The 15997-nt window shown below is 34.3% G+C and overlaps 1 protein-coding gene and 1 non-coding gene across 2 annotated transcripts; both read right to left on the reverse strand.

The window, feature by feature from the left end:
* Nucleotides 1–8573: 8573 nt before the first annotated feature.
* Trnaa-agc (transfer RNA alanine (anticodon AGC)) lies at nt 8574–8649 on the reverse strand. The gene has a single exon. It is a non-coding gene; the product is annotated as a tRNA-Ala (tRNA).
* Nucleotides 8650–12410: 3761 nt separating this feature from the next.
* Nucleotides 12411–14628, reverse strand: LOC145947940 (uncharacterized). Its single transcript, XM_083057703.1, has 7 exons — nt 14377–14628; nt 13967–14095; nt 13660–13767; nt 13388–13559; nt 13150–13324; nt 12717–12968; nt 12411–12418 (listed from the first exon to the last, which is right to left on the reverse strand). The coding sequence occupies exons 3-7, from the start codon at nt 13719–13721 to the stop codon at nt 12411–12413; spliced, it is 669 nt and encodes a 222-aa protein (XP_082913829.1). The 5' UTR covers nt 13722–13767; nt 13967–14095; nt 14377–14628.
* Between the last annotated feature and the right edge of the window lie 1369 nt (nt 14629–15997).

Here is a 15997-nt window from a genome sequence, read left to right on the forward strand (position 1 = left end):
ACATCATCCTTCTTTCTTTCCACGTAAGATCTTCCTCAATCCTCTCCTCTCTCCCCCTCAATCTTCTTTTCTTCTCCATTATTTCCCTCTTAACCTCCATATTTCCTACCCTTACCAACGCCATACTAGTCCCATCTCTTCTTCCTTCCCCTATTTTCCTCACCTCCCCCACCGGCCCCTCTACCCCTATCTCTTTTAATATTCTCTCCACTTCCCCTTTTACTCCTCCTTCCCCACCCTTTATACCTTTTACTATAATGTTCCCTCTCCTTTCCTCCCTTTCCTTCCTCTCCCACCTCCATTCCATCATATTAATCCTACCTTTCATCTCACCCATCTCCTCTCCCTTTCCCTCCCCCCTCCTCTCCCCCCTCTTCCTCAGCTCCAATTCCTCCACTTTCATCCCTAATTCTAAAATCCTCCCCTCCAACCCCTCCTTCTCTCTCCCCCACCTTCTCTCCTTCTCCTCCATTTCTTTCTTCAGCTCCCTTATCTCCTCTCTTATTTCTTCCTGTCCTCTTATTCCCTCCTTAATCTCCTCTTTAATTTCTCTTCTTATCTCTCTCATCTCTCTGATTATTTCCTCCTTCCATTCCCTCCCCATCTCTCTTATGCTCTCCCCCATCACTCCTGCCTCCTCTCTCCTTCCTGTCTCTGGCGATCTTATCACCTTTTTACTTTTCCTAAATAGCCACTGTATGTCCCCTTTCTCCTCCATCTCTTTTCTCAATCCTATATCCTCTAATTCATCCCTTTTCCTTTTTAAAACCTCTTCCGGCGTCCCCGTGCTACCCCTTCTCTCCCTCTTCTCAACATTCTTTATTCTTTGCACCTCATCCATTTCCCTTCTATACTTCTCTTACTCTATGTCTAGTGACTTTTCTCGCGCCACCTACCTTTTTCTCTTTCCCTATACCTACTACACCTGCTCCAATCTCTCTACACCTGTTCTCACCTATCTCCCTAATTGCTGACTCACTCCACCTGCACCACTTTACTCTCTTCTCACCGCTCTTTTCCCTTCTCTACCAACTCGCCTGCAATCCCCCGGCATGCACTCACTCCAGACTCTCACTGACTCACTCTCTCTCACCTCTTCTCCTCCTCCTACCTCTAATAACCACTCAAAAAACACACTCTCTGACAGCACTCCAACCTTCTATCACGCAACCGGAAACGGAAGTCCATTCAAAGCCTTATATAAATGACTAGATCTTTTGAGAGAAATCGAAGACGAGTTAAAAAGTTCTTTAAAAGCAGAAAAACTAATGAAAGAAATCGGACTACCAGTGTCGATTAAAGCGGCCAATTTACAAGAAATATCGTTAATATTTAAAATATTTACAATGGAATCGTCTGTAACGATTTTCCTACCAGTATCGGTGTGCACGCACGCAATCAGATGATCAGATGAATTCTCCGTAGACCTTTCTACTGCGGCAATAGGAGCGGGTTGAGACGGCTGCATCACCTTTTGACCTTGGTCCCTCCTCTCTAATTTAGGACAGTCAGTCCTGGTGTGGTTCTTACTGTGGCAATACACACAGTTTGTCAAACCAAAGATGTCAGACATTCAGCCTAGGGAAATTAATCAGCAATCGAAGATTTCCAAGGGTGATACATACTGTGTGTATTGCCACAGGAAACGGGAATTCGAGTCCTTGGATTTCTCGAATTTATTGGACGACTGGAATTTCCTAAGAGAATCACCACACGAGGCAGTGATGTGCTGCATTTCTCTGAGAAATTGATTCAACGAGTCCACTCGTAGAGAGGCTGCAACACTTTTAATGGAAATATTATTGACTCCATTAATTAAAAGTTGAATGGCATCAGGATCTTCCAATTTAAGGCATCGCATTAGGGCCAGTTTGTCCATAGCGTAGTCCTGGAAGGATTCCGTAGCAAAATTCCACCTTCTAGCTTCAATTCTCTGCATCGCCACATTGAAGAGTACCTTTCTTTTGAAGCGATCTAAAATTGCACTTTTAAAACAGAACCAGGAACGGTTAATGTCACCTGAGCTCAAGTCTAGCCATCGAGGTGCTGTTTTGTCCAGCTTGGACGTAGTTGCAGACAGCATAACGACGTGAGGCAAGTTATGTATCTCTGCCACACTTTCAACCTTCTCGATCCACCATTCAATATCTTCGTCCTCTGTGCCGCCAAAGGAAGGAATCTGGGACATCAAAAATTTCACTGAGTGTCCTGTTGACGCCGAAGCAACTTCTGTAAAACGAGAATTGTTAGCGAAGCGTTGCTCTTGGGAATGTGGCTGAAAGATTTCTTTTCTTGACTGGGTTCTATCTTGCGGAGGACTTCGATTTATGGAAAGAGATGTGAATAGCTGCTGCATCATTTGCTGTTGCTGTAACATCTGTTCTTTATGCATTTTTATTTGCTCAGACACAAGCGAACAGAGTTGTGGTAGAGAATTGTCCATAGAAAAATTATTTCCTCTATGTGCAGGAAAATCTTGTTCAGGTAAAGTAAAATTGGTACTACCTGAAGCAGAAGATTCTGGACGAGCCGGTTCCCCGATAGCTTCCTGAGGAATGTCCTGCTGAGGCTCAAGTAATGGGGGCCCATTTCTCTCAAGTTGATCCAGTAACAAATCAATGCATTGCGTGCGATTTCCTGGAATATTAGATAATCCATAGCTACGGGCTTCTTCTTGAAGTTCCGAAAGGCTTAATTTGGCGAAACGATCTTGCGGTAACATCTTCAATGATGAGACGCAAGAACACTTGAAGAAAAGTCAAATCACTATGTGAATAACGACGACAAAAACTATAAGAAATAGCAGAAGCGTAAAACGACAAATACGACAAGAGCGATAAAACGACAATTTGTTATTTTTAGCAATTCGCGCGCGCACTTTTCCGATTTCCCGCGTTTACCCTCCTTTGTCTCTTTGTCCTTTATGTTACGGTTAGCAACAAGTAGAAATGGCTGCCTTCTGCGCCACGTGCCCGGCACATGTCCAATATGGCAGTCAATTGTAACGGCTAACGTCCCGCACCGTAATTGCAATGGGACAGCCACCAACGCAACTTCACCACGAACAAATGGCACAGAAATGAAAACAGTCCCGACTTTAATCAATGGGCACTGAATAATGTCCGCGATTTCGCGCAGAATGATCGAAATCAATGCAGACGTGTCTTGAGACGACGAACGACGCACTTTCTTGCAACGTGAAAAACAATAATGACGTCGTTTGAACACCGCGATAAAATAGTCACAGACGCACTGCGAAAAACAGTCGTCGACGCGGCCACACAATAAAACAGCTACCGACGCGGAAAACGCGGAAAACGGCAACTGACGCGCGACCGTGGGAAACGATGACTGACACAGCTTTCTACGTCAATTGCAACTAACGCGATAACGATGGACTCAACACCGTTAAGGGACGCGATAAAACAGTCACTGTCGCTATAAATGCGACAGAAAGCGACCATAGACGCGATGACGACGCGAAATTCAGACGCACACGCATACGACCGACTGATGCAATCTCCGCGTACAAAAAAAACGATTCGAGCACTCACGCAAAATGGTTAGGATTAACGAGATTATCCCACTTCTGAGCTGTAAGGGGTGGTTTAGGGAGGCTAGGTTAACCGGAAACGGAAATCCCTGGTGTCAGGATGATCAGGGAAAGGAGTGTTGAGCGTGACAGTGTCGAATCAAGATAAACCGGTTAAAGCAATACGTGACTTATATTTGGTGTTAACAGTACCGAGGTTAGGTTAGGTCGGACATTGAGTGCCGGTCGAGGTGCTGCGCGCAAACATGGCGGCTACAGAAGCTACTAGCGTCCACTACATACATACACGAGCGCCCTCTACTTCCGCTTATCAAGGCATAGCCTTACACAAATATGTCGAGTCAGTGTCCCGTGGCAGATTACAGTAGATGTATAAAGACTGCAAGAATGGAAAATCGCATGGGAAACGGCTTTTTAGATTCCCAATGCAAAAAGACGTAAGATGTAATATATGGATACGCAATACAGGTAAGTGCAATAACTATACATAATGTTTTAATTATATTTCTTATTAATTATATGGCTCACACTATACGCTACGAAGCGGAGGATAGGACGTAGCAGATCCACACAAGAATTTAACAGGAATCGCGTTACGTAAAACAAGATTATATTTCACAATAAAAAACGTATTAATAATTAACAGAGAACTTTTACAATAGTTTTCAAGAAAACCGCGAGCGACGGTCAATCGTACGAACAAGCAATCCGTAACTTTCGATAAACGATCGATACTAATCTTTCTTCTCAACAGCAGAGAACTGATTGTGAGCCGGCGTGCGCGATTGCGGGAGAACTTTTATATCCTCGATTTTCGCAAACGTTCAGGGTATCGATTATGTAACTTTTCTTTAGAGTAAAAACGTGAAAAGTGAAAATTTATCAGTGATTTCGCCAATCACGCAGGCATATCCGAATCATATTTTCACGATTTGAGAAATCCGATTTATCATTTCTTTTTTTGCTCTGCTTTTTAATGCATTTTTTATTTAGCGATACAAGAATGCAAGTGTCATTCTATCTTAATTTTCCATTGGATATCAAACAAAGATAGAATATGATGTGTTAACGAAAGTCAACATATCTCATTCTATCTTTGTTTGATATCCAGTAGAAAATAAAGATAGAATGACGTTTGCGTTAATTTGTTATGTTAAAATAAAATGTATGAGAAATTTTCATCGAAAGTTTTCATGCGCCTTATGTACTGTGTACGCGGATAAGTTTAACAAATAGTATGCGTGGTGCCGTGAAAAAGGTGGCGGGTTAGAATGCTGCATATTGCGCGTTCAAATCCTACTTTTTCCAATTTTTTCTTTTTACATAAAATTTAACAAAATGTCTATTTCACATTAAATCAACGCATATGGAATAAAAAATTATTTTATTATTAAATTTACGCACGCATACTATTTGTCATATCCGCGTGCTTGGTACAGAAGCCGCACGAAAACTTGATGAAAATTTCTCATACATTTAACTTTAACACAACAAATTTAGTTTAATATTTCTGTTACAGGAAATACTAATTTGCATAAACTGTCTGCCAACATTTTAAGAAAAATGGGCTTGTGTGAAGACCATTTCCCTGTCACGTCATTTACCAATGAGACAAAAACACGATTAATACGAGATACTGTACCAGTTGCATATAACAACGCTGGCTCATCCGAAAACGAACACAGTATTGAAGTAGAAGGAATGCAAATCCAAATGCAATGTCCTAACGATGGAAACATAGTATTAGAAGAACGAATGCCTTTATATGAACAAAATATTGAAGTGGAAGAAATGCAAAGACGTTCTACAACAGTACCTAACAATGAAAATAACATATTAGAAGAGTGTACTCTAAGGACATACAGACCTGCAATTTTAAATTTTGAAATGTCTGCGGAAGAGGAAGACGTAATGGAATGGGTGCATTTGGAGCCTCCTAAACATCAAAACGTGAAATGCAATGATAATAGCACTCAAAAAAATAATCCAAAAACAAAAATCAAAGCATTGAGAATGGAGAATTTAAATTTACGTCTAAAAATAAGGCGCTTAAAATATCAGTTGCGATGTATGGCACAAACGTGTAAGTGTAAAGAATCAAACCAGAAAAAACAGAAGAAAGAAAAAGTAAAGAATTTAATAAATGAACAAAAAATACATCCGGTAGCAAAAACCATGATACATTTACAACTGCATACGCCACGTACGCGATACACTGAGGAAGAGAAAATGCTTTCCAAGCAATTATATTATTATTCAGCATCAGCATTTTGCCGTTTAAAGAAAGCAGGTTGCAATTTTCCTGGACAGAGAACAGTTAGAAGATGGGTAGAAGAATACAATATAAAACCAGGATTTTGTGATGTTATATTTAAAAAATTAAAAGAAAAAATTGCACAAATCCCTGAAGAAGAAAAAATATGTGCCTTGAAATGGGATAAGATGTCCATAAAAAGTTATGAAGAATATTCTTCGAAATTGGATGAGATAGAAGGTCTCGTTGATTTAGGACCTCTGGGCAGAAAAGCAGAAAGAACCAAGTGCGTCTTTGTCTTTTGCCTTGATAGTTTGAATGCACGTCATCCATGGCGACAACCATTAGCGTATTTTCTCCCAGGCAAATGTATGAAATCACATGAAATAATTCATTTAGTTGAGATGTGCCTAGATAAATTGAATGAAACGGGTGCTGATGTGAAACTCTTAACATGTGATCAAGGTACAAATAATCAAGCCACTTATAATCAACTAGGCGTAGATGAACAAAGACCGTATTTTATGTACAATAATAAAAAATATTATGTTTCATATGATTTTCCGCATTTGGTCAAAAGATTAGCGAGTTTCTTTAGAACGCATGACAAGTTATATTGTAAAGGAGAAATAATTGCATCATATTCTGATTTTGTAAAGACCTGGTGCATCGATAATGCGACAAAAGGAGGCTCAAATTTGTTATCCCATATTACACAGGCACACATTCGTCCGAATTGTTTTGAAGCGATGAATGTAAAAAGAGCGTTTCGATTATTCAGCCATAGATTTGCAGCTGCAATAAAATTAGCTGGTGACGAAAAAGAATTAAATTCAAATACATGGAAAGCAACAGCTGATTTTGCAGAGTATATGAACAACGTAATTGATGCCTGCAATTCGTATAGTCTTAAGGTCATATTCGGTGGAAAACGGCCATTATCAACAAAAAATCCTGATATTGAAAATCTATTATTAAACTTTGTGCAATGGTCTTCAGGATGGTCAGGAAGTTTCCGGACAAAATAAATAAAGTTCCTTGCTTTAAAGGTTTTGTCATTACAACACAAGCAATACTTGAACTGTATAAGGAACTTGCAAATAAAAATGAAGAATTTGAACTTGCAACAGGCTTATGTAACCAAGATTCAGTAGAACATTTTTTTTCAAAAATTCGGCAACGCGGAGAATTTAATCCTAATCCAACAGCAAGAATGGTCCGACTCATTCAGACATATAATTTCAACAGGTTATATTCAAACAAGTGATAAAGGCAATGTGCAATGTCCTGAAAGTGAGGCTCTCATTAATAAACCAAATCAGCTGGTTAAAACGGTTGAAAATTGTATGAATAAAAATAATATTGCTATTATTGATGATGATAACGATGATGTTGATAATACCGCGGTAACAGAATTTTTTGAAAAACATGCAGACATGCTCGAAGAATGTGATGTAGACACGAATAATGTAAGTATGCTTAGTAATTATGACGAAAATGCGATAACATATTTTACAGGATATGTGGCACGACGATGTTTCGAAAGGAATAATTGTCAAAACTGTCGTGCAACAATGTTGAAAACGCCAATGGAAGATGCGACGCCAAATGAAAAATACATCGAATATCGTGAATATCCCAATGAAGATGAGGATGCTCCGACAGTTACGAAATTAGTTCGACCAACAAGCCTCTTTACAGATGTAATCAAAACACAATTGATGAGCTTTAATCAGATATGGCAACATAATTGGGCATCTACACAGGTCCTTGAGAAGATTGCAAATAAAGATATATATGCAACGAATGAAACGCACCTTGGATGGTTTGATACGAATGATAAGTGTTACAATCATCACATACAAGCGTTAAAATTTTTATTAACTGTTAAAATATATTCGCGTACACGATATAATAATTGTGCTGCGAAGAAAATCAATGCATTTAATATAATAGAAAAGTAAAAAACTTATCAAATAAACAAAGTTTTGTAATAGATTAAAGAGTAGCCAAAAAAATAACAAAACGTATTAACTTATATATTTTAACTTACACAAAAGTATGAAAGCCTTTCATTATTTTTATATTATTATCTAAAAATTGATCATTGTGCAAATAATTTTTGCAATTATTACTTCATATAGTAAGGAAAAAATATTTTACATTTACTCGCGGCATATAATGCGGAACGGAGTAAAACGATCGCGGCTCTTCGAACGGTACGATCTGACTTATTTACATTTATACTCGCGGCATTTAATGCAGAACGAGTAGAACGATCGCGGCTCTTCGAACGGTACGATCTGACTTATTTATTTACATTTATACTCGCGGCATTTAATGCGGAACGAGTAGAACGATCGCGGCTCTTCGAGCGGTACGATAAAAGATTGATTGCAACTTGCTCAATGAAATTTATGAGAAATATAATAGTGTGCATAATAAATAAAAATTCGCGGCCTTATATGGCGGATCGAATAAGGAAGACAATTAACTCGGAATTTTTTAAAATAAAAACATAATTTTTTACCTTTTTTATATATTTATTAAAGATGCAAGATATACATATTTACATTTTTTATTAATAAATATTATACGAGTTTAGAATAATCGACCCAACTAGCTTGAAAATGATTTCTTAACATTCACAACGTTTCGACCATGTGGTTGTGGTCCTTTTACGAAGAAATATACTGAAATTTTACATATATAAGATCCCCTCTGTCCCCCCTAAAGAAATGTGGGCGAGAAAAATATAGATCCGAAAGTCGCTGAATCGGGAATCGAACCCGAGACCTTTCGCTTGCTAGGCGACTGCTCTCACCATCTGAGCTATTCAGACCCTTCGACTCTATATTTTTCTCTGCCTTGATAAACAACTATTTGTAAATCACGCCTTTTTTCCGCCGGCGTGAATTAAACACTAAGAATATAAAGGCTCGATATATAATAGATGTGTATACTCCATATCTAGGTCCAGGAGTGTGTCAAAATCTTGATTAATTATTCAAGTCGCTAGTAAATAAATAATACGAGTTTAGAATAATCGACCCAACTAGCTTGAAAATGATTTCTTAACATTCACAACGTTTCGACCATGTGGTTGTGGTCCTTTTATGAAGGAATATACTGAAATTTTACATATATAAGATCCCCTCTGTCCCCCCTAAAGAAATGTGGGCGAGAAAAATATAGATCCGAAAGTCGCTGAATCGGGAATCGAACCCGAGACCTTTCGCTTGCCGGGCGACTGCTCTCACCATCTGAGCTATTCAGACCCTTCGACTCTATATTTTTCTCTGCCTTGATAAACAACTATTTGTAAATAACGCTTTTTTTCCGCCGGCGTGAATTAAACACTAAGAATATAAAGGCTCGATATATAATAGATGTGTATACTCCATATCTAAGTCCAGGAGTGTGTTAAAATCTTGATTAATTATTCAAGTCGCTAGTAAATAAATAATACGAGTTTAGAATAATCGACCCTGTAATAATAGATTGAATAATAGACATAATAAATATTATGTCTATATTTTAAAGAATTCCGAGTTATATGTCAATTGGCCTCCACGTGGCGTCTCCTGGAAATGCTCTATATGAGTAGCTAACAATTGACATTTTAAGATTGTAATGTGTGTTATGTGTGTAATATTTTATATATATATATATATATATATATATATAATAAAATTTTTTTTTATTATTACATTATTTACATTCTAAATTATTTTACAATGTAAATAATGTAATAATAAAAAAGAATTTTATTATAAATATATATATATACATATATAATGTATGATTATAAATTATGTAGAATTTAAAATTAAGTAATAATTTATAATCTAAAAACAGAAGAATATATTTTAGAGTAAGAAAAGAGAGAAAATTTTATTGCAAATTTAAAATCTAAATTTTGGTTGATTAAACGTTGGACAAAAGGATTTTAAGAGTTAATGATGAAAATTACCTCCTTGTATAGCGCAAATATATTAATTATTCCAAAGGTAAGAGCTTTCCTTAAAATACAAACGACTTCATCGCGCTTTAGACCTTTAGCTGTTAGATGCAAAAGAGTATTCGATGGAAAGTTTTATATCAAATCCAAAGGCAAATAGCTATTATTGTCAGAAGCTTCTTCGTTATGCCATGTGCCATGTTAACGCATAAAAAGAGGCGAATACTTATCCAGAAGAAGCCTAATTAAATTTTTTTAAATGTACATTATATTTTCTGTTTTACAGGAAGATAAAATTCTATATACTTTATTAAAAAAAATCTACAATTTATTGTAGATAAATGTAAACATTAATTTAAACACATCATGGATATTTGTCAATTGATATATTATAATTTTCAAACTTACTGATATAATCTTCTATTTATATTATTTAATTAATATATTCTCTACAATTTATGTCAAAAAGAAAATGATCCATAATATGTAAATTAACATCATTTATCTTAATTGCGTATATAAATAATTTCAAAATAAAAAATATCAAAATGCCTCTATATCCAAAGAATCATATAAAAAATTGCTTTGTATATATTATAATTTTTCTAATTATCATATTAATTGTATGACTTTAATTTCTTTTGCTGTACAAACCTCTGATTAAATGTTTTGGGTTTCCACAGACACAATTTCGAAGCTGTAAAATATCTCGCTTCTACTAATGTTATCTTTTATGAATTGTCGCAAGTCCACGAAGTGATGAAAACGATTTTCAATATGAAAATTGTACACTGTACAAGGATCGTCTTCACTCTCATTTCTATCAGCGTTACTTTTCTCACATAGGTTTTTCTCAAGAATGAACTTTCGCATTCTAGATTAACGAACAGAAATGTAGATACTCTCATTACTTAGTTAAAACTAACTTATTTATTCAACTCGTTATCGAATTATGTAATGGAATATCTATATAGTATAGTAATGTTATGCTACAATGTAAGAATATACATATAATCTCTGAGTGAAAAAAGAGAAATATTGAATATTCCGTTCTAATCGGCGTACATTAATTACTATATGTACATTAATTAGTAATAAATGTGCAAAACAATATAAGTAAAATATCTGTCATATATTTGCATATATGATTTTACTTTCATAGCATTGTAATAGCTTGTTTTTAAAATAATACAGATCGAGTTTTTCGGAATGTTATTAGAATTTGTTAAAAAAATTTCTTCATTGCTCTGATGCGATTCAGGATCATTATTCTATTACATAACATTTTCCATAGCTAATCCACATTAATATATGACATTTTTGAAATATTATTTCTAATAAATTGTATGTATTCCTTAATAAAAAAATTAATTGTATCTATATGTAATTACTTTTTGTTTTCTCAAATATCATTTATATCCGAAGTAATCGACATATTGATAGTGGGATAAATCAGAAATGCGAAAATATTTATAAAATAAAACAACTATAATATATGTATTATATAATATATGTATAATATATGTATTATTATGTATGTTTAATGTTGATAAAAAATAAAATTTAGTAATTAAAATTATAGTTAAAAACGATTGGGGTTCCGCGGCCTCTTTCTCTTTGTACTCCTCCTCTTCTCATTCCTCTTCCTCCTCTGCCTCCCATTCCTCTTCCTCCTCTGCCTCCCATTCCTCTTCCTTCTCTGCTTTCCATTCCTCTTCTTTCTCTGCTATTTCCTTCTTCCTCTATTTGGTCTCGCGTTTCTTTTTGTTTCCTACGCGCAGACCATTTATATCTATAAAACAGAGAGAAATATATATATTATAGCTTGATAAAAGATATCATTATATTATATATTTACACACACACACACACACACACACAATTACACACATTTTCATATATTAATATTAATATATATGTATATACTTATATTGTTACATCCGCGGTCCGACTCCGCGATATATCTAAGCGCGCCGCGACTCGCAGCATACACTCGCGCCGGGAAATAATATATATAATAAAAATAAATATAATTTTTGTTGTTAATTAAAGTTCAATTTGAGCTTTTTTCTTAATTTATCTTATTATTTCCTGACGCAAGTGTGAATGTGCGAGTCGCGGCGCGCTTCGATATATCGCGGGGTCGGACCGCGAATGTAACAAATGTGAAAAACGCTTGAATTCTATTTTCTATTGATAAAATACGAAATTTAATCCAAAATTTTATAAGCATACCTCGCATCGCGTTCGGCACGCTTTACACCAGCCCGATGCTGTGGTCGGGAACCACCTGCTTCAACCATAGATATAGGAATATAGAGATGGAGCGTCAGCTCAAGGGGGGGAAGCCACTGCGGGAGGGACGACGAGGTAAACATATGCCACGTTTTTATTGGATATTATTCTACGCATGCGTCGTAGTATACGTCAGTGTCAGTATATGTGCAAAATCCGCGAAGAGGTTAATAGTGTACAAAGCAAATAGTAAAAAATGTCTAATTGTAAGTGAATGAAATAAATTATTCATATGATTTTATACACAAGTATAATTTATTATATAGAAAAATATGTATAAACAAATTTCCTACCTTATACATAATATTAATTATATAATAATTATATTATATATTTATTGCACGCGTTTACATACCTTGAAATAATACCAGTTTATTATATATTTGACGCTTATTGTTACTTTTATTTATAGAATTTAATGCTATATAATGCAATCTTACTTTTAAATATTTTTGTATAATGGCTCGTATACCATTTAGAAATAGTTTTTACATGCGGCAAGCGAGAATAAAACATAGAGCGAACATATTCATAGGCACGTGGAGAATAGAAATGCAGTGTTACGGCAAAGCAGCGTAACTTTTCATCATACTTTTTAGGCACACACTTTCTTTTCATTAGTTGTTGAAAAATGTCACCACTCTTTGACTCACCCAATGTTTGTAGAACATCAGCTTGCTCATTATTTAGCATATTCCTCTCCCTTATATGATTCAAAACACTTTTTAATGTTGCTACTTCGCAAGTTTTCCTACGCAAATTTTGTTGTAAACTTCGAATTTTATTTCTATAATTCTTCTTTAAATTTGCAATTGCTTTCCTCAACCGGCATTTCTCAGGAGAGTTAAATATTTTTGTAGGTGACATCATAGTTGTTTTGTCTGCAGTTGACGTTGAAGGTACTGCTAAATATAAAAATTATATTAATATCTCGATATAGGAGATTTTTAGAAATTATAATTAAAATTGTATTCTCTCTTATATATATATAATTAAACATAATTATATTTTCTTAAAATAATTGAACTTATTCATGCCTTCTCAAAATTATATCATGATATAAAGATCATAATAATTCTGTCTCACTTGTAAAACCATCTGTAATTAATAATGATGTATTGTTTTGTTCTGGTGTTCTTGGCCTTGGTGCGTTTTCTTCTTTTTGTATCTTACAAACATTATTGTCGGATAAATCTGTTTCTATTTCCACAGTTTTCTCATTCGAAACGGATATCTCTGTTTCATGTTCTTTCTGAAAAATCTAAATAGGAAAAAGAAAAAGAGAAAGCCATTTTTATATTAAAATATTTATTGTTGCTCATACCTCTATCCCTTTTGGTAAACTATTAGGTAGAAGTGTAGCATTTGCACATCTTTTATTAAAATCTTTTTCCTTAAAATGATTTGAACATAAATATGCTCTATTAGAAATTAACGATGCATCCAGATTTAAGATCTGTAGCCAACGATTACGTGCTATCGGATCTTTTGGAAACCTATACAATTATATACAATTATATATCGTTAAGAATTAGATTTATCATAATAAAACATTCTAATTTAGCATTATTTTTAGTATATGTATAAATTTACTACCTATGGAATGAAACTTTTTTTTTCTTTATTCCGGAATTTATCAATCTTTTCCAACCACTCATATCCGATCTGTTTTTGCAAGAATTGTACACAACATTGGACCATTGCCTAATGAAATAAATAATATATAAATAATTATAATTATATAAATAATTTTTATTTCATTTACCCAGATGAGATTCCGACACTATTTGCTTTGTACTTTGTACATTTAACCTCTTCGCGGATTTTGCATATATACTGACACTGACGTATACTACGACGCATGCGTAGAATAATATCCAATAAAAACGTGGCATATGTTTACCTCGTCGCCCCTCCCGCAGTGGCTTCCTCCCCTTGTCTAAGTATTAAGCTGACGCTCCATCTCTATATTCCTATATCTATGGCTTCAACATCATGTTGCTGCTGTTGAATTTCATCATCAGCAATGGATCTAAAAAAAAAAAAAAAAAAAATTTTAATGTAAAATGTATTTGTGTGTTACATATTATTTATACATATTCGCGCGCACAAAAAAGGATTTACAATTCTATGTTTTTATTAAATAATCGAATAAAAAAATAAAAAAATATATAAATATTATTATATATATATGTATATATATATATATATATGTGTGTGTGTGTGTGTGTGTGTGTGTTTTACTTCAATATACAAATAATATTTTAAATATATATATATATATATATAATTATACATATAACAAAACAATACCTTTCTTCATCTCCCTCATCATCACCACTGTAATCCTTTAACAGTTCTTCCAAGTCTTTCTTTTTTTTTTTTAGTTTTTCCTCTCTTTCTACAGTTCTTCTAACTTTCTCTTTGCTTCTTTTTTGTCCATTCTGTAATAAAAAAACATTACTACGTTTGTGCTAATATTTAATGTTTTCTATGTACATATATCCCAGCAAACACAAAATGACAGTAACATAACATTTAATACAATATGTTTTATTACGTACAAGGCATGTTGCATTTGCACATACATTGCAATTAAATTGTCAATTGAGTAAGTATAACATATTGATGTTATTTTTACTTTGTGTTTGCTGGAATAAATAATATATATATATATTCTTCACATACGCACGCACGCACGCACACACGCACACCCACACACACACACACACACACGTAACTATAAATGTATAATATTAATTAATTAATACTTACTCAACTTCTAATCAATCTTCTATCTATCGGACGAGTGCATGAGATGGATTGTTGGTCCTTGTCTGACTCATTTGTTGGGTTCTCAACTCGGTTCTTATCCGAGTAGTTCGGATATAACCCATATCACGGATTCGAACCATATTCTATATTTTTTACCGAGCGTTACGACGTAGTTCATGTCCACTTTGTCAGGGAGCGCATCAGTACACGCGTCCGCTAAATCGCGGTGGCCGCTCTCAGGTTTCTCTCTGGAAGAACAATACACAAAGTTTTTGGGTTACCTGTTCCTCTTTTTGCTGATTCTACATCAAATATTAAAATTCAATCTAAAGAGGCTGAAAAGTTAAAACTTGTAGATGTTTTTATTATAGACGAAGCTCCTATGGCACCTCGTTATGTATTAGAAATAATGGATCGAACATTACGTGATATAATGCAAAATGATTTATATTTTGCTGGTAAAATTGTTCTTCTTGGTGGAGATTTTAGACAATTATTACCTGTAAAAGAAAAAGCTACGCGTTGTGAAATTATAAATTTATCGATAAAATTTAATATTTTATGGAAACAATTTAAAATATTTTCATTGACACAAAATATGAGAACTTTACCACAGGAAAAAGAATTTACACAATTTTTATTAAATTTAGGTAATGATTCTTTAAATGACCATTCAGATAATATTCATATTCCAGAAAAATGTATAGCAAACGCAAATTCGGATATGGTTAAAGATATGTACGGAGATATTATAAAACGTATTATAACAATATAAAACTATGACTAATTACGTTATATTATCTGCAAGGAATGTTGATGTTGATGAAATAAACGAAAAGATAGTAAATTTATTGGATGAAACGACAGAGAGAGTTTATACAAGTATAGATACTCTTGAAACGACTGGAGATAATCAAGATATACATGAAATAATTCCAATAGAATATCTCAATTCTTTAAATCCAATGTGTCTTCCACCTTATAAATTACGTTTAAGAAAATACACTATTGCCATGCTTATTAGAAATCTTAGTATTAATGAAGGTTTATGTAATGGTACAAGATTACTGATTTTAGATTTAGATAATAATTTATTGCGTTGTGAAATTTTAACAGGTAATAAAATTGGAGAAATTGTTTTTATTAATCGTATCACTTT

The sequence above is a fragment of the Prenolepis imparis genome, unplaced genomic scaffold (assembly GCF_030444845.1).
Source record: "Prenolepis imparis isolate NDT839.2.m4 unplaced genomic scaffold, iyPreImpa1.0 SCAF_194, whole genome shotgun sequence".
Classification (NCBI taxonomy): Eukaryota; Metazoa; Arthropoda; class Insecta; order Hymenoptera; family Formicidae; genus Prenolepis; species Prenolepis imparis.

Excerpts from the sequence above, each read along its gene's own strand:
- LOC145947940 (XM_083057703.1), bottom strand. The coding sequence starts at position 13,721 with ATGAGTGGTTGGAAAAGATTGATAAATTCCGGAATAAAGAAAAAAAAA. Across the intron at positions 13,560-13,659 it reads AAAAAAGTTTCATTCCATAG|GTTTCCAAAAGATCCGATAG; the intron begins GTAGTAAATTTA and ends ATAATTGTATAG. Across the intron at positions 12,969-13,149 it reads AATTACAGATGGTTTTACAA|CAGTACCTTCAACGTCAACT; the intron begins GTGAGACAGAAT and ends TTTTATATTTAG.